This window comes from Bufo gargarizans, chromosome 1 (assembly GCF_014858855.1).
Source record: "Bufo gargarizans isolate SCDJY-AF-19 chromosome 1, ASM1485885v1, whole genome shotgun sequence".
In the NCBI taxonomy this organism is placed as follows: domain Eukaryota; kingdom Metazoa; phylum Chordata; class Amphibia; order Anura; family Bufonidae; genus Bufo; species Bufo gargarizans.
In genome coordinates, this window is record NC_058080.1 from 622,882,051 (window position 1) to 622,902,178 (window position 20,128).

Here is a 20,128-nt window from a genome sequence, read left to right on the forward strand (position 1 = left end):
CATTGCCGGGATTTTTTTATATATATATATACACATACACACATACACATACACATACACACATACACACACACAGTGTTTGCCAAAGCATAGGAACGCCGCCTCCTCCTCAGCTCGTATGCCTTGGCAAACGTATCTGTCACTGCAGAGGAGAAAATCCCGTCTTGCAGCGCCGCATACACCGACTTGCGTGTAATCTGACAGCAGCGCAATGCTTCTGTCAGAATGCACATCGGTGCTGCAGCTAGTCAATCGGTTGGTCCACCTGGAAGGTAAAAAAAGAAAAAAAAAAAAAAAAAAAAAACAGGCCGCAACGCAATAATTTTATTAACTTTGCAACAGAACATATAAACTAACTTTTTTAACTGAACATTAACCTTTTTGCTTACTGGTGTTTTTTTTTTGTTTTTTTACCTTTATAGAACAAACCTCTCCTTCCCCATGGGTCAATGTGCAAAGCGCAAAGCGCCCAAAGATGTGGCGAAGTGCGTTATGCACTTTGTCCCATGTGAAAGGAGACGTTTGCAGCAGCAGTGAGTGAATGGGCCCTAATAGCCCTGTGTGCCTGTCCTGGTGAGATGATCCCTATGCTAATAGTGTACCTGTGAGTGGTACTTCCGGAAACACTCTCCAAAGCATAGGGCAGGGTGGTCAGGACAGTCAGGACAGAAATAGCGGGTGTCACGCCTTATTCCACTCCTGCTACAGACACGACATCTTTTTCGGGGTGACTGTTGGGTTGAGGTACCAGGAACGACATTGGGGAAATGTCGCTCGTGTAGACGGCTAACTACACTGGTGGTTGGGGCCACGGAACCTCCTGGATACAGGAGGTTCTCGATGATCTCTTCCTGAAATTTGAGGAAGGATCCAGTTCTCCCAGCCTTACTGTAGAGAACAAAACTATTGTACAGAGCCAATTGAATTAAATATACAGACACCTTCTTATACCAGCGTCTGGTGCGTCGGGAAACTAAATACGGAGACAACATCTGGTCATTGAAGTCCACCCCTCCCATGAGCAAATTATAGTCGTGGACTGAGAGGGGCTTTTCAATGACACGGGTTGCTCGCTCAATTTGTATTGTCGTGTCTGCGTGAATGGAGGAGAGCATGTAAACGTCACGCTTGTCTCTCCATTTCACCGCGAGCAGTTCTTCGTTACACAGTGCGGCCCTCTGCCCCCTTGCAAGACGGGTGGTAACGAGCCTTTGGGGGAAGCCCGCGCGACTAGTTCGCGCGGTACCACAGGCGCCAATCCGTTCTAGAAATAAATGCCTAAAGAGGGCCACACTTGTGTAAAAATTGTCCACATAAAGATGGTACCCCTTGCCGAATAAGGGTGACACCAAGTCCCAAACTGTCTTCCCACTGCTCCCCAGGTAGTCAGGGCAACCGACCGGCTCCAGGGTCTGATCTTTTCCCTCAGACACGAAATTTGTGGGTATAGCCTGTGGCCCTTTCACAGAGCTTATACAATTTGACCCCATACCGGGCGCGCTTGCTTGGGATGTATTGTTTGAAGCCAAGGCGCCCGGTAAAATGTATCAGGGACTCGTCTATGCAGATGTTTTGCTCTGGGGTATAAATATCTGCAAATTTCTGGTTGAAATGGTCTATGAGGGGCCGAATTTTGTGGAGCCGGTCAAAAGCAGGGTGGCCCCTGGGACGGGAGGCGGTGTTGTCACTGAAGTGCAGGAACCGCAGGATGGCCTCAAAACGTGCCCTGGACATAGCAGCAGAGAACATGGGCATGTGATGAATCGGGTTCGTGGACCAATATGACCGCAATTCATGCTTTTTTGTCAGGCCCATGTTGAGGAGGAGGCCCAGAAAAGTTTTAAGTTCGGAAACTTGGACTGGTTTCCACCGGAAAGGCTGGGCATAAAAGCTTCCCGGGTTAGCGGTTATAAATTGTGTGGCATACCTGTTTGTTTCGGCCACAACTATGTCTAAAAGCTCCGCAGTCAAGAACAGCTCAAAAAATCCCAGGGCCGAACCGATCTGAGCTGTCTCAACCCGAACTCCAGACTGGGCAGTGAAAGGGAAAACTACAGGTGCGGCTGAAGTTGGGGACTGCCAATCAGGGTTTGCCAGCACCTCTGGGATTCTAGGGGCTCTACGGGCACGTCTTTGCGGTGGCTGCGACGGGGTCACTACTGCACGTGCCACCGTACCAGCTTCAACTGCCCTTCTGGTGCTCGCTACTTCACCAGGTTGTACGGCAGTGCTGGTACTAGGTCCAGGGAGGGCTGGGCTGCTGGTGTATGCCTCACCACGTAATCCGACAGCACCAGCCCCACTCTGCTGCTCTTGAAGCGGATCCTGCGCAACCTGCGGTCTAGCGACACGGGGCCGGGTACGCCTGGTGGTATCAGGGACCTCAGCCTCCTCGTCCGAACTTTGGGTCAGAGAGCCACTGCTTTCTACAGGTTCGTATTCTGACCCGCTGGATTCAGATGAGGGTTCCCACTCCTCATCCGACTGGGTCAGAAGCCTGTAGGCCTCTTCAGAAGAATACCCCCTGTTAGACATGTGGGCAACTAAATTTAGGGGTATTCCCTGAGACTACCCAAGAAAAAAAAAGCAAGCCTGTCTTACAAAGGGGAGGCTAGCGAAGTACCGGAGGCCGCTGCGGTTGATAAAAAATATCAAAACGGATTTTTTTATCGCCGCAGTGCGTGTAAAGTGAATGTGCAGTGATCAAAAAAAATTTTTTTTTGGTCACTGCGGTGGGGCGGGTGTGGGCGAACACACGTGTGGGCGACCGATCAGGCCTGATCGGGCAAACACTGCGTTTTGGGTGGAGGGCGAACTAAAGTGACACTAGTACTATTATAGATCTGACCGTGATCAGTTTTGATCACTTCCAGATACTATAAAAGTACAAATGCTGATTAGCGATACGCTAATCAGCGAATAACAGACTGCGGTGCGGTGGGCTGGGCGCTAACTGATCGCTAACTACCTAACCAAGGGACCTAAACTATACCTAAAACCTAACGGTCAATAACAGTGAAAAAAAAAAGTGACAGTTTGCACTGATCACTTTTTTCTTTTCACTTGTGATTGACAGGGGTGATCAAAGGGTTAATTGGGGTTCAGGGGGGTGATCAGGGGCTAAAGTGTAGTGTTTGGTGTACTCACTGTGAAGCCTGCTCCTCTGCTGGATCCAACCGACGAAAAGAACCAGCAGAGGAGCAGGCAGCCATATAACAGATCATATTTACAAATATGATCTGATATATGGCTCTGTGATTGTTTTTTTTAAAAATCAGCAACCTGCCAGCCACGATCATTGGCTGGCAGGTTGCTGACGAAATGGTCCTGAACGAAATGCCGGCGCGAACTGCGCGGGCGCATACTCGCGTCTCGCGAGATGACGCGTATATGCGTGACTGTGCGCAGCGCTGCCACCTCCGGACCGCACATCTGCGTTAGGCCGTCCGGAGGTGGTTAAAGTGGGTTTTAGAAATTTTCTTCAATTTAAAAAATTTGCTTCTAAACTTAAAAGGGATTCTGTCACCTCTCATAACACAAATTCAGATTTTAAACCAGTCATGCTCCACAGATTACCTTGAATCGGCTTTGCTGTTCTATACTGTAATCCGTCCAGTAGTTTTGCTGAAAAACGACTTATAATTATGCTAATTAACCCTGAAGGTGCCCAGAGGGGCGTTATGTTCCACTTTGTGTGCCCAGTAACACCCCCCCTGCAGTGCCCAAAACGCCTTCCTCCTGAATCCCTAACCACCCACAGCGTCTCATCCCTCTCCTCCCCCTCCCTGACGGCCGAGTGAAGTCTCGCGCAGACGCAGTACCCACTGGGGGCTACACCAGTGCGATTTGCTGGAGACTGAGGGAAGAGCGAGCATCGGACGTCACTGGGCTCTGCGCATGCCCAGTGACGACGATGAAGCTCCTGCCCTCAGTCTCCAGCAAATCGCACTGGCGCAGCCCTCAGTGGGTACTGCGTCTGCGCGAGACTTCGCTCGGCCGTCAGGGAGGGGGAGGAGAGGGATGAGACGCTGTGGGCGGTTAGGGATTCAGGAGGAAGGCGTTTTGGGCACTGCAGGGGGGTGTTACTGGGCACACAAAGTGGAACATAACGCCCCTCTGGGCACCTTCAGGATTAATTAGCATAATTATAAAAGTCGTTTTTCAGCAAAACTACTGGACGGATTGCAGTATAGAACAGCAAAGCCAATTCAAGGTAATCTGTGGAGCATGACTGGTTTAAAATCTGAATCAACTCAAATTCACCACTAACATGTACAATGTGTCACGAGAAAACATTCTCAGAATGGCTTGTATAAGTAAAAGCATTCTAACGTTTTTACCATATAAAGTGACATGTCAGATTTGAAAAATGGGGCTCAGCATTTAGTCCAAACTTTGAGTTAAAGGGGTTTCTGCACTTTGGCAGGGGTCCCAACACCCAGGACCCCCGCTGATCAGCTGTTTGAGAAGGCAGCAGCGCGGCCTTCTCACCGTTTCAGACGTCACTGCTAGTATCAACTAGCGTGGGCGCGGCTAAGCTCTGTTCACTTGAATGGAGCTTAGTCACACCCATGCTAGTTGATACTAGTCGTGACGTCAGTGGGACGGCGGTAAACAGTGAGAAGGCGGTGGCGTTACTGGAGCGCCGCTGCCTTCTCAAACAGCTGATCGCCTGGGGGTACCGGGTGTCGGACCCCCACCGATCAGAAGCTGATGATCAGAAGCTGTTAGAATCTGGTCGGCAGTTCCGTTGCCGGAACTGCCTGCTGGATCCGGAAATCCGTATGTAAACGGATCTTTTTTTTTTTTACGGATCCGCTACTTATTCATTGAAATATCGGACCAGTCTTTCCGGTATCATCTGGAATAACTGATCCGGTGTTAAATTTTTTCAAAGCTAGAAAGAACTGGGCATGCGCAGACCAGAAAACCGGATCCAGCAATTCCCCAAACACTTTGTTCCGGATCCGGCAATAATACATTTCAATGGAAATGAATGCTGGATCTGGCAAGTATGGTAGCGTTTCCCGGAATTTTGGCCGGAAAAAATACCGCAGCAAGCTGCCATTTTTTGACCAGTCAAATACCGTACAAGGGACGGAACAGAAGACATCCTGATGCATACTGAACGGATTGCTTTCCATTCAGAATGCATTGGGACAAAACAGAAGCATTTTTTTTCCGGTATTGAGACCCTTTACCGGATTTCAATACCGGAAAAAAATAATGCTAGTTATATTGGTGAAAATGACATGAGACATCCTTTAAGTAGACAAACGTCATGAGGGAGTTAGGCTTTGCAAAAGCAAACGTGGCCTGACTCTTGTTCCTCTGAATATATGTATGATGCCATACTGAATAAAATCTGTCATGTGTGATTAGAGTTTCTAATAAACTTTAGTGTATTGGCTCGTGGAGTTAATGACCAACTACTCTAGTCAGTCGGGGGATTGGGCACTTGGTATTTGTATATGAAGCTGAATATTTTCATTGCATTACACTTGGTAAGCTGGTAGTAGTGAGAAGCGTCTGGAATTACAGTACGGTCGGTATAGAAAATCCTCAGAGGCAATCATTCACGTGATAAAAGCACAGCTACAGTTTAAAGTGCACAGTATCACACAATTTGCTCCTGCAAGCTCCTCTTTATATTTAATATCATTTATGAGTACTATACATATTCAATCAATACAAAAGAGTCTGTAAGGACACACGTACTGTAATTTTATTTTAATCATCTTCCAGATAATACAAGAGTACATATGAATCAGACCAAATTCTATTTCATGCTTCATAGGCTCAGATATTACCAGGAAGTTATCTGCATTTCCCTTGTGAGCGCTCCCTTTCTTATTGGGAAACTGGTAACTAGCCGTTGTGTTTGAGGGAGTAATGTAATCTCAACCCCGTCCAGAATGAGGCTCAAAAGGGCAGATAAGAGGTCTGCCGCCCCGAAGCAAGGGGTAGGTAGAGTGTGCGCTACTTAATAGATAACCGAAGAGAGGGAGTGCTGGGCAACAGTGTATATCCATCTATTTCACGGATGGAACCAGTGAATCCCAGTACAGATGCAGTAAATGGTTGAGTGGCCGCCCCTATGTTTGAGAAGCGGGTTAAGGCAAGTATAACGTCAAACACAAACAAGAGACTTCAATGCAAGAAACTCGCTGCGTGCGACAATGTGATTTCCCGTTCTGAACTGTGCTCCGCTGACAGGATTGCACAGCATTACAAGGGTGCATGTCCATGTGAGCCCTGGAATCTACCGAATTACACTGACAGCATTATGGCAGCATAATTCAATAGTTTTCAGGTCGCACAAGGAGACACGGTCTTGTAAATTATAAACGGTGTGCAATCCAGTTAGAAGAGTAAAGTTCAGAGCGGGAACTCACACTGCCACACGCAGCAAGTGTCTCACATTGAACTCGTCAGTGTGTGGCCTAAGAATTCAAGGAATTGGTGGGACTGAAATAAAACTTGCCTAAGGACGGGGTCACACACAGCTGTTTATGCCAGAAGAGGACTCATCAGGAAAGAAAAGAAATACCAGTATTTGGCTTCATGCACCCGCCTGTTATTGACCTGTGCTCGCCGTATATGGACACTGACCCGTTCACTTGACTGGGATATGCACTACCTTTTGCAGTGCTGAGGCACGGACAAAAAGCCCATGGGGGCACGCCGTAGTAAGCAGGTGAATGGGTCCGCATCCATGTTTGCGGCTCGCAATATGGGCACTGGCAAAAATGGGCGTGTGCATGAGGCCATTACTGCAGCTATGACATCACGTACATCATTCGAGTGACTAGTTTCAGCATTCACACACCCCACATTAAAGTAGTCACATGAATGATATAAGTGAGATTATCAAGGCAGGACTAGCTGGGGATTTAATGTGTTAGTAATATTTTTTTAATTTTTTTATGTTATACCATATCCTGGCAAGGTTTTTAAAATCAAATACCATCCCATTAAAAGATCACTTAACCAACGGCTATGCTGTGGAGCTCACAGTTTGGCAGGCTGGCACTGGAATCAGCCAACACTGATTGACAAACCTACTCCCTGACAGTTTCTATGAAACTGGTAATGGAGGCTCTGAATAGATTCTCCAACACCTGCCTCAGACAACGCATATGCAGAGTTACTCAACTGTTTACTTGCATCATACCTACATGTAAAAACACCATAAAAACATAAGCTTTGTTATTACCAGACTTACCTGGATCATTGTGAGAGTGAGGCACAAGGAAAACCTGAAGAACTTCATTATCCCACTCATGCTCATCGTAGGTTATGTCAAACCCTTGTTTCCATACACCACCATCCGGATTATCAAATGGAACAATGTCATATACATCCAGCATCTAAAACAAAAATAATGAAATGACTCCATAAATTACCAGTACCTAGAAGATGAAGTGAAGGCATTGTTCTATCGATCAGTAAAACCGTGAGAAGCTTTAGGCTGAAATCACCCGTGACAAAAATGCTGCAGATGCCATGTGCAGCTTTGTGCTGGAAAAACCTGCAGCAGAATACCGTACAAGGAAAGTGCCTTAAACGTGATTCTGAAGCACCTTTTTTGACACTTAAAAGGGGTTATTTTGTAAATTATGACCTATCCTCGGGATAGGTAGTCATTATCACATCAGCGGGCATCCCCACCGATCAGCTGTTTCAGAGAGCCGCTGCGCTCAACGGAGGCTCAGGTAAGCGATGCAGGCTCCTGGCAACTTTCCAGGGGCAGTTGTACATCATATAGTGGCTGTGCTTGATATTGTAGCCTAGCCTCACCGACTTGAATGGGGCAGAGCAGAAACTAGGCCAGGTGACTGATGTACGGCGATGTCACTGGCCTAGGAAGAGGCTGCAGCACTCGAGGCCTCTTCTAACAGTTGATTGAGGGGGTCTTGGGTGTTGCACCGATGCAGATCTGATACTGTTGACTTATCCTGAAGATCAGTCAGAAATTTAATTTTCCTGTATAACCCCTTTAAATACTGATAACTTATCCTCAGACAGGTCCTAAATATCAGACTGAAGGGGGTCCAATGCCCCACCTATTAGCAGTTTTGGGCAGCCACCGAAGCCAGAAGCGTTAGGCTCCGTTCACTGTGAGTGGCCACTCTGGGAGTACTGCAGCTGAACTATTATTCAAACAAACATTATTCTGCATTTGAGCAATTTGTTAAATGGGAGGTATACTGCAGCACACCAATGCTGGAAGCTGCACAGTAGACAAAGCCTGTATGCCAGAAACAGCTGATCGGTTGGGGGTGCCGGCTATCAGACAACACCCCCCCCCCCCACTGATCCAACACTGATAACCTATCCTGAAGTGGTGTCAGAGATCCAGACCTAGTGCCTTCATGCTAAAACTCATGCACTGCTATGTGTAAAGTGTACAACCCTGTATAGTAAACGCGCGCTACAAGATCAAAACCCTAGCAATTACCAAAACCTAAATGTCAACTTTAACAAATGGTCATCTGGACACCAGAAGGAATACGTAGTCTCAATCAGCAGCAAAAACAATCCCCTGCCAGGTTTCACAACGAGTTTGTACCGCTTGGTTGGTTTGTGATAACTGCATCCGTGTGACAGGCGTAGTTTCTAGAACTCCCGTTACCTACTCAGTACTGCAAATTCTATTGTTCAGAAGAGGTTTTTTAAACCTTGAATCAGTCTGTTTTAAAAAACGAAAACTCTAAAAACCCAGAAACTGATTTTATCTTTAAAATGTTAAAAACAATTATAGCCACCATCAGATCCAGAGTAGCCCCAAAAAGACAAGTCTGCTTTATATACAGGTGAAACTCGAAAAATGTGAATATTGTGCAAAGTTCATTTATTTCAGTAATGCAACTTAAAAGGTGAAACTAACATACGAGATACTCATTACATGCAAAGCGAGATGTTTCAGGCCTTTATTTGTTATGAATTGGATGATTATGGCTTACAGCTTATGAAACCCTAAAGTCACAATTTTGAGGTCCCCTTTGCTCAGGGGGTATAGATTAATTAGCTGACTAGAGTGCAGGGTGGATAAAAATCAATGATTGAAAAAAAATATATATATGTTTTTTTTAAATTAAAATCAGATTTTTTTTTTTTTAATATAAAATGCTTTTTGAGGAAAATATATTACCATCCAAAGGTTATTTGATCATGAAATTAAGATTTGTTTTTTTATTATGTAGAATAAGGCTGTACGTGGACCCCCATATTGTTAAATGGATTAGTCAGTGGCTGAGGGACAGACAACAGAGGGTTGTAGTCAATGGAGTATATTCAGACCATGGTCTTGTTACCAGTGGGGTACCTCAGGGGTCTGTTCTGGGACCCATATTGTTTAATATCTTTATCAGCGAAATTGCAGAAGGCCTCAATGGTAAGGTGTGTCTTTTTGATGATGACACTTTGGAGAGAGTTCAGAGAAGAGCTACTAAACTGGTACATGGATTGCAGGATACAACTTACCAGGAAAGATTAAAAGACCTTAACATGTACAGCTTGGAAGAAAGACGAGACAGAGGGGATATGATAGAAACTTTTAAATACTTAAAAGGGAATCAACAAGGTAAAAAGGAGAGAATATTTAAAAGAAGAAAAACTGCAACAAGAGGACATCGTTTTAAATTAGAGGGGCAAAGGTTTAAAAGTAATATCAGGAAGTATTACTTTACTGAGAGAGTAGTGGATGCATGGAATAGCCTTCCTGCGGAAGTGGTAGCTGCAAATACAGTGAAGGAGTTTAAGCATGCATGGGATAGGCATAAGGCCATCCTTCATATAAGATAGGGCCAGCGGCTATTCGTAGTATTCAGTATATTGGGCAGACTAGATGGGCCAAATGGTTCTTATCTGGCGACACAGATAAGAAAATTGGTGTAATTTTTTGGGTAAATAAATTTCATTAATCCATTCACAATGTCATGCTCTTCTAGAGGTTTTTGTAAGCTTATTGGGCAGTTTCTCTGCCTACAAGATATTATCACAGATGCTTGGTTTACTTTTGCAGTTCTCAAAACTGAATTTGACTCAGCAGAGATCACAAGCCTCTTCTTCACAGCAAAAATGTTATAACATGAACAGAGTTGAGAATAATACCTTAATCCTAACTTCTACAAACCTATCAATGCAGAATCAACCTAGACTAATATGAAAAGTTGTTATTCTAAAAATCTTCATCTACTTGCATATTATAAGTTATACCAGCAAGAATTCGTCTTTATGTAGAAAACTATGATTTAAATCAAGCCTTACTGACTAGTGATTTAAATCGTGATCCACCCTGCTAGAGAGCGACACTTTGAGAGCCTAGAATATTGAACCTTTTCACAATATTCTAATTTTTCGGGTTTACCTGTAATAGAAAGTCCTACAATTTTCTAATATACAGTACAGACCAAAAGTTTGGACACCTTCTCATTTAAAGAGTTTTTCTTTATTTTCATGACTATGAAAATTATAGATTCACACCGAAGGCACCAAAACTATGAATTAACACATGTGGAATTATATACATAACAAAAAAGTGTGAAACGACAGAAAATATGTCATATTCTAGGTTCTTCAAAGTAGCCACCTTTTGCTTTGATTACTGCTTTGCACACTCTTGGCATTCTCTTGATGAGCTTCAAGAGGTAGTCACCTGAAATGGTTTTCACTTCACAGGTGTGCCTTGTCAGGTTTAATAAGTGGGATTTCTTGCCTTATAAATGGGGTTGGGACCATCAGTTGCGTTGTGGAGAAGTCAGGTGGATACACAGCTGATAGTCCTACTGAATAGACTGTTAGAATTTGTATTATGGCAAGAAAATAGGACCCAAGTAAAGAAAAACTAGTGGCCATCATTACTTTAAGAATTTAAGGTCAGTCAGTCCGAAAAATTGGGAAAACTTTGAAAGTGTCCCCAAGTGCAGTCACAAAAACCATCAAGCGCTACAAAGAAACTGGCTCACATGCAGACCGCCCCAGGAAAGGAAGACCAAGAGTCACCTCTGCTGCCGAGGATAAGTTCATCTGAGTCACCAGCCTCAGAAAACAGCAGCTCAGATTAGAGACCAGGTCAATGCCACACAGAGTTCTAGCAGCAGACATCTCTAGAACAACTGTTAAGAGGAGACTGTGTGAATCAGGCCTTCATGGTAGAATATCTGCTAGGAAACCACTGCCAAGGACAAGCAACAAGCAGAAGAGACTTGTTTGGGCTAAAGAACACAAGGAATGGACATTAGACCAGTGGAAATCTGTGCTTTGGTCTGATGAGTCCAAATTTGAGATTTTTGGTTCCAACCACCGTGTCTTTGTGCGACGCAGAAAAGGAGAACGGATGGACTCTACATGCCTAGTTCTCACCGTGAAGCATGGAGGAGGAGGTGTGATGGTGTGGGGGTGCTTTGCTGGTGACACTGTTGGGGATTTATTCAAAATTGAAGGCATACTGAACCAGCATGGCTACCACAGCATCTTGCTGCGGCATGCTATTCCATCCGGTTTGCGTTTAGTTGGACCATCATTTATTTTTCAACAGGACAATGACCCCAAACACACCTCCAGGCTGTGTAAGGGCTATTTGACCATGAAGGAGAGTGATGGGGTGCTGCGCCAGGTGACCTGGCCTAGACAGTCACCGGACCTGAACCCAATCAAGATGGTTTGGGGTGAGCTGGACCGCAGAGTGAAGGCAAAAGGGCTAACAAGTGCTAAGCAGCTCTGGGAACTCCTTCAAGACTGTTGGAAGACCATTTCAGGTGACTACCTCTTGAAGCTCATCAAGAGAATGCCAAGAGTTTGCAAAGCAGTAATCAAAGCAAAAGGTGGCTACTTTGAAGAACCTAGAATATGACATATTTTCAGTTGTTTCACACTTTTCTGTTATGTATATAATTCGACATGTGTTCATAGTTTTGATGCCTTCAGTGTGAATCTACAATTTTCATAGTTGTGAAAATAAAGAAAACTCTTTGAATGAGAAGGTGTGTCCAAACTTTTGGTCTGTACTGTACATGTATTTAACATTCTGCATACATAACTTTCTTATCTCAGGCAGTTGACCCCTATACACAATAGACTGGTATAACCCATGTATCAGTCCTGTGTAATGTATCCATAGCATCCTAACATATCCCTGACATTCAGTAAACTGTAGTGTTGCATGACACACGTCAAATTGAATGTAAACACAAAAAACACACACACCCCCTGACATGAGGATATCCATGGCTCACTAATGCACTACTATTCAATTGTTACGATACCTGGGCAGCGAACTGAAAGCCGGGTCACATGATGGCTCACATGCTTGAAACCATGTTTAGTCCTATCCAGCTATCTTAAAAGATGCATTTTACAGGACTAAAATGGGAAGCATCTTTTTTTCTTGAGGGAGATGCTACTACATGAATATTCTAAAGGTCTGAAAGCAACATTTTACATAGATGTATATTAGAAAATTGTTCAACATCCTATTCTCTAGATAAACAAATGCAAGCCAGAATACCTCTAAGCACCATGTTATAATGATGATGACCCCTTGAAATGAAGAATCATGTGATCTTTATGCAGCCTTTCACATCTATAATCTATACTGGGCAGCAAACAAAGGATGCCATATACCTGGGATTCAAATAAGCTTTTCGGCAGCATTTAATAGCCAAACACTGTACCACTAGAAATGACCAAGGGGTTATGCAGCAGGATAAAACATTTTAGATAAGGAGCTGAACAGGTTACAAAAATAAAAGATTTAGTGCACACCTCCCTGTTCTCCTTTTGCTGATGTCTAGTTGATTACTGGGTGCATATTGGTCTCCAAGTCCAGTCCAGATACACACACGCAAAAAAAAAAAAAAAAAAACCCGACAAGAACTGTCAACAAGGACTATTCCGCGTCACATGCAGAAACTTTTGAAGCCACTTCTGCGCATGTGCCAAGGAGTAGAAGAGTTCTGTCCCCATCCACAGCTAAAACTACCGTATGTCTCATCCACAGCTAAGAACAGAAACCTGGTAAAGGACATGACATCGGCAGAAGCAGGGCAGGGTTCCCAAGCAGCTGATCCAAACACCTGCAGGATGGCAAGTATATTACATACTTTCTCCTACAGGCAAGTTGTATGTAATGAAGGCAGGTTGTGGAACCTGCTGGGTCCTTGAAAACCCCTTAAAAAAAAAAAAAGTTGCCAAGCTGCTAATTATTTGAAAATTGCTCAGATCAGCATGAAGTTATTACACTTTACCGTTCCACCACCATTTCTGTTCTAAACCCTTACGGGTCTCTTTCTGGTCCCTCTTGACACAAAGGAAAGGCCTGCTAAAAGGTCAATGGATGTAGCAGTGAACCACCTAAAACTAATGATTTTTTGAGCAGGCATTTCAGGGCATTTTATGAGAACTAAAGAGGAGACCATGAAACTATAAAGAACCACTTAAGGCATAGGCCACCCGTATCTCCTCTCATCTGAAGGGGTCAGACCGTCTACATAACCACCAATCAGTACTTCAGAAGAAGCTCTGACACTACAGCCAGTTGCTGGAACTACACAGCTGTATGCATTGAATAGTCCACGGAGCTGGTCACAGCAGAAATCCTGCCATTGGTCAGCTCCATCCACTACACAATGGATGGGGCTGTGTGGTTGCGGTGCCTACTTACAGTGCCAGAGCTACTCCCACACAGCTGACTGGTGGGGGTATGAAGTGTCAGGCCCTCTGCAATGAGATATTGATAAGCCATTAATATAAAAGGAGTGGACAACCCGGTTAAGCATCAGTGTGGTGAATGGTAATGGCCCCTTATATTATTGTTTTACACCAATCAGATTTTTTTAATTCTCTCTCAAAACAAAGTCAGTGGCTGCACAACCCCCTTAACACTACTGACTGTGCCAGCTAGAATTACAGAACTTTTTTGAAAATATATATTTTTTAAAAGGTGACTAGCGAAAAATTTCAGACCTGAATAAAGAAGGTCCAAGTGAAGGTTTTGAAAGTCACTCCTAAAGTAGTCATTCCTCAAGTAGTTATTTTTTGTGTAGGCTTCATTATATAAGGAAGCACATGCAAAACTAAAGAACTTCTTAAAATATATTCATAGGAAGCTGGTTCAAAAGTAAAACATAGTCTTGAGGGTATATGGACAAAAAAGCCTTACTGTAGAAGATACAGCGTGAATGAGCCGGATGCAAAACAACAAAGCTGTAATAGCTGCACAGCATCTCCAACCTTTCATACAATATTTATACATCTTTGCAAAAATTAAAAGTTCAGCAAAAGCTTGAAGTTGCTACACATGATACGGCCTGCATAAAAGCGTTCAGCTCAAAAGGCACTGCTGAAAATAGAAGACGTATAAACTGCAGCAGAAATGGACCAAAGCTAAAAAAGGTCATGTAGGCGGCAGGCCATAGTCCTTAACAAGCAATTAAAGAAGTGTGCAGCCGTATGAATCAATTTCACAGTAGTAATAAAAACTCAGACTAATGTTACTAGAGATATTTTGGTCAAATGCTTTCTTCAAGTACTGTTGAGGTTACGTCCATCCACAATACCCCAAGCTATATGTTAAGGGACCTCTACCAATTAACTGCTTCCCCCCCCCCCCCCCCCCCGCCAGCTATTACTGTACCTCTACTACTGGGCATCCACTGTCCAGAGGTGCATGGTCCTTCTATTAGAGCCTGGTCTTGATTCTAACAAAGCTTATGGGCTGCAGGGGTCACTTGCTGGGGGCTTGTAAACCAGCATCTGTGGGGGGACCGCCAATATATTTTATTATTATCCCTAAACTTGAAAATTTATAGGAAAGTTAATAAATGACTATTAAATAGATTTTTTATATATTTTTTTTAAAACAGAGTCTGTACACTTCTGCCCATTTCAAGTCCAAATCCATCCAAAATTAGCTTTGAATCCACAGCCCTGATGACCACACCGTATGATCATACCTTAACCACTTCAACCCCGCTTTTTTGTTATTAATCGAAATGTAACGATTTTTTTTGCAAAAAAAAAAAATGACATTTCCCTTTCAGCTGTAAAATTTTGCAAAAAAAAAAAAAAACATCCATATATAAATTTTTAGCTAAATTTATTGTTATACATGTCTTTGATAAAAAAATAAATGTTTGGGGAAAAAAAAATAAAAAATGGTTTGGGTAAAAGTTATAGCGTTTACAAACTATGGTACAAAAATGTGAATTTCCGCTTTTTGAAGCAGTTCTGACTTTCTGAGCACCTGTCATGTTTCCTGAGGTTCTACAATGCCCAAACAGTAGAAAACCCCCACAAATGACCCCATTTCGGAAAGTAGACACCCTAAGGTATTCGCTGATGGGCATAGTGAGTTCATAGAACTTTTTATTTTTTGTCACAAGTTAGCGGAAAATGATGATTTTTTTTTTTTCTTACAAAGTCTCATATTCACTAACTTGCGACAAAAAAATAAAAAATTCTAGGAACTCGCCATGCCCCTCACGGAATACCTTGGGGTGTCTTCTTTCCAAAATGGGGTCACTTGTGGGGTAGTTATACTGCCCTGGCAATTTAGGGGCCCAAATGTGTGAGAAGAACTTTGCAATCAAAATGTGTAAAAAATGACCGGTGAAATCCAAAAGGTGCACTTTGGAATATGTGCCCCTTTGCCCACCTTGGCAGCAAAAAAGTGTGACACACATCTGGTATCGCCGTACTCAGGAGAAGTTGGGGAATGTGTTTTGGGGTGTCATTTTACATATACCCATGCTGGGTGAGAGAAATATCTTGGCAAAAGACAACTTTTCCCATTTTTTTATACAAAGTTGGCATTTGACCAAGATTTTTCTCACCCAGCATGGGTATATGTAAAATGACCCCCCAAAACACATTGCCCAACTTCTCCTGAGTACGGCGATACCACATGTGTGACACTTTTTTGCAGCCAAGGTGGGCAAAGGGGCACATATTCCAAAGTGCACCTTTCGGATTTCGCAGGCCATTTTTTACACATTTTGATTTCAAACTACTTACCACACATATGGGCCCCTAAATTGCCAGTATAACTACGCCACAAGTGACCCCATTTTGGAAAGAAGACACCCCAAGGTATTCCGTGAGGGGCACAGCGAGTTCCTAGAATTTTTTATTTTTTGTCACAAGTTAGCGGAAAATTATGATATTTTTTTTTTGAAACAGAGCTTAGCCCTGCCTAGGCCATTGATACTAGTCGTGACGTCACTGGGCCGGCAGTAAACAGTGAGAAGGCTGCGGCGCTGCTGCAGAGGACAGATCTTCAGTTTAAACAAAGTGCAGAACCCCTTTAAGGTATGATCATACGGTGTGGTCATCAGGGCTGTGGAGTCAAAGCTAATTTTGGATGGACTTGAAGTGGGCAGAAGTGTACAGACTCCAGCTTTAAAAAATAAAATAAAAAATCTATTAGAGTCCTTTATTAACTTTCCTATAAATTTTGAAGTTTAGGGATAATCATAAAATATATTTATGTTCTATCAATCTAAGCCCCTTATCTATCAATCAGTGCACCTTATACTTGGTATCCATCTCTCCGGTGTTCTCTCTTGTCCCTCATACTCTGCATCTTCTTACCTCTCCTGCGCTCTCCCCTTTCCCTTATAGGGTTGTCACGATATCGAATCATTTGGCACCATAAAAAAGTATTACGATACTTGATACCATACGATACCAGTACCACGCGAAAAAAAAATTAATAAAAAAAAGCTGGGTGCATTCCGCATTTTATAGAACGTCCGGCCCATAATCGAACAGTCCTATTTTTTAGGGGTACAAGGTGACAAAAAAAAAAAAAAAAAAAAGTCGAATTGCGCAGTTTATGTTTTTTCCTGCTACGGCATTCACCGCATAGTATTCTTTTTATATTTTAATAGTTTGGATTTTTCGGACGTGGCGATATGTAATGTTTATTGTTTACAGTAAAAAAAATTATATGCAAAATTGGGAAAGAGGGTGATTTATACTTAATATTTTGGCTCTTTAGGGGCTAGAACCTGGGATCTTTCAATCCCTTATCCTATTCACCCTAATATAGTTCTATTAGGGTTAATAGGACTTAACACTCTCCCTAGTACACACAGCAGCCCGAAGCTTACCATGGCAGCCGGGGCTTCAGTAGCATCCTGGCTGCCATGGTAACTGATCGGAGCCCCTCGATTACACTGCTGGGGCTCTGATCGGAACTGCCACTGCACCGCCAATGAGGAGGAGGGGACCCTGTGGCCACTGCCACCTATGATTTAATACTGGGGGGAGGGGGGGGGGGGTGTTTGGGGTTGCGCACTGCGCCACCAATGTTTTTATTCTGGGGTGGAGGCACACTACACCACCAATGAAGATAACTCATCCATTAACACAAATACAGGAGGCGGGTGTCAGCGGCAGAATCACATAGCCGGCACCCGACCTCTATGACAGGGAGCTGCGATCAGCTGCAGTGAACTGCTTCTCTCCTGTGCTGCTGAGGCAACATGGTGCGCGCTGAGAGCAGCGAGTGCCATGTTCTGTGATACTAGGCTGCGCAGTAGAGCAGCCCAGTATCGGTTAAAGGCAAATCCCGGTATCAAAGCAAACGGTACAGAAGTATTGATTGGTATCGATAATGCGATACCCAAAGAAACCCTAGTCACTTATACTAGGTTTCTTTTCATCTCTCCTGTGTTCTCTCCTGTCCCTTATACTCTGTATCTTCTCACCTTTCCTGTCCCTTAGGCTACATGTACACGAACGTTGTCAGTTTCCTTGTCCGTTCCGGGGATTTTTTGCGGATAGGATGTGGACCCAACAGATGGCACATGGATGTGTCTTTTTTTTTTTGCGGATCCGCAAAAAACATACACAGTCGTGTTCATGTAGCCCTATACTCTGCATCTTCTCACCTATCCTGTCCTTTTTATAAGGTATCTTCATGCTGCTCTTAGTTACAATACCTGAAACTGCTCTATACATGCTCAGTAATACGTTTTTTTATCTAAAGACCAGAGGAGTAAGTTCACTACTGGGCATGTCTGCAGTCATCACAGAAGTGCTAGACAGAACAGTAAGATATTAAAAGGGGTTGTCCGGGAATAAGTAACTTTTCACAGGTGCCTGCAGAACTTACCTACTCCCCGCCACGTTGGTCCTGCGTTCCGGCTCCTGTGGATCCATCCTCCAGTCTGCAGCTTGTTTAATTTGTCCCCAGCACAAGAATAATCATCTTCTCTGCTGCAGGCAGTAACTGGCTTCAGCAGTGATGCGTCTCTCATGGACATGTCACCACTGAATCCAGTCATTGAAGAGCAGATGATCACGCCCATGCCGGAGAAGAACAAACCACAGAACAAGAGACACGGAAGCCAATGCTCAGAACCAGAGCTGCGGATAGCAGGTAAGTAGGAATCTTTCTGCTGGCACCTATGAAATACATGTTTCTTTTATTACCAGAAAAAGGTCAAATTCATAGATTGTATACACTTAGTGTGCATTCACACGACCGTATAAATGGATCCGCAAATTAGCAGAATGGGTGCGGACCAATTCATTTCAAAGGGGCCACAAAAGATGTGGACAGCACACCATGTGTTGTCCGCATCCATTGTTCCGTTCCATGGCCCCGCAAGAGAGATAGAGCATGTCCTATTCTTGTCCGCAACCGCGGACAAGCTTAGGCATTCTCTATATAGTGCTGGCCAAGTGCGGTCCGCAAATTGCGGAACGCACACAGCTGGTGTCAGTGTTTGGCTGATCCGCAATACGCTTACTATTGTGTGTTTTCCAGTTATTAAATAGATGGCATATGTACTTCCCGTAACTTACAAAATGTCAGGAATTTCAGAAATTGTATTCCAATAAATATGGTTTAAGTTCCAAGTTAGTAGCCCGATTACTTACATGATAGTAATGAAAAGTTATTGGCCATTTACGAAGGAATTGGAATGATAAAATACAACTGGAGTCAAAACTTACCAGCGTACCGACTCCACAGCCATGGGGGTTGTGCGAGTTACGACATGGCTGCACTGTGGTCAAGTACCATACGGCCATACGAGCCGCAGCAGGCTCTACTTAAAGGGGTTGGGCATACCACCCCCACTTGGCCAGACCTGTAAAGGGAAGATTACTTACCCGCTTCCTAGCACTAGCTCCCCGCTCCTTCTCTTCCAGGCCTGGGCTGCTCCGTTAGGCTCTCTAACTGAAAATATCTAGTTTGACATTGCCACAGAGGCGGACGCCATATCCCCTTGTGTCACGTGACCATTTGTCATAACGTAAGGGGAGACAGTCACCCCTGTAGCCAGGGATTGGCTGCAGGTGATGTTAAACTGGATGATTTCAGTAAGCGAATGCAACAGAGCATCACAACAGGCCAGGAAGGGGATAGGAGGAGAAGGAGGGGGGAGCCAGTGCTGGGAAGCAGCAAAGTAATCTTCCCTTTACAGGTCTGGCCAAGTGGGGGGGGGGTTTGCCAAACTAGTTTAAACTAATTAGGACCACACTGTTTACAAGCCTGATAACTGCTTAAAATAACAAAGGTCATACTCTTTCCTCCCCCCCCCCCCCCCCCCACCACACACAGTACTACTGTCTGCAGTGCTCATCCAGTCCTCCTGCCACTGTTTGTTTACAAACTGTAGCCTTGGATACAAGACATGACTACTACAGCCAATCCTGAGAACAGTGACTACAGTACTCATGTTCCATACTCCTGCAAATCATGTGACCTCTGCACCCAATCACAGTCTTTAGCAGTAGACTGGCTGCAGCAGTTATGTGCTGTATACCAGCACATCAGAGCTGAAAGATTTTGCAGGGTCCGTCCACCAATAGCTGCTCCCTATTTTTGGCGGCCCCATAGAAACGAATGGAGGGTAGCTGCGCAGTGCGCCCGCCATTTATTTCCCCACTCAGTTCTCATTGTAGGTGCAGTGTCTGATGGGAATACCCCTTTAATTCCCCCTATGCCTTTCACTGTATAAATTAGTTCAACGTCCTCCCCAGACGCATGACAATGTCCAGCAATAGAGCAATTTGGGTCCTCTTGGTGAGGTTTGATGTCCAAGACATCCAGCAGCAGACGTGCTGATTCACTAGCCCTGCAATTGCCCTGAAGAAAGTGTTTCAATCATTT

General features: G+C 44.1%; 1 protein-coding gene across 1 annotated transcript in view; it reads right to left on the reverse strand.

Moving 5' to 3' along the window:
• The window catches only part of MAN2A1 (mannosidase alpha class 2A member 1), a 168,654-nt gene that overhangs the window by 99,945 nt on the left and 48,581 nt on the right, over positions 1 to 20,128 (reverse strand). The window contains exon 3 of the mRNA XM_044275947.1: positions 7,226 to 7,370. Coding sequence (XP_044131882.1) covers positions 7,226 to 7,370 — 145 coding nt within the window. The remainder of the gene's footprint in view (positions 1 to 7,225; positions 7,371 to 20,128) is intronic.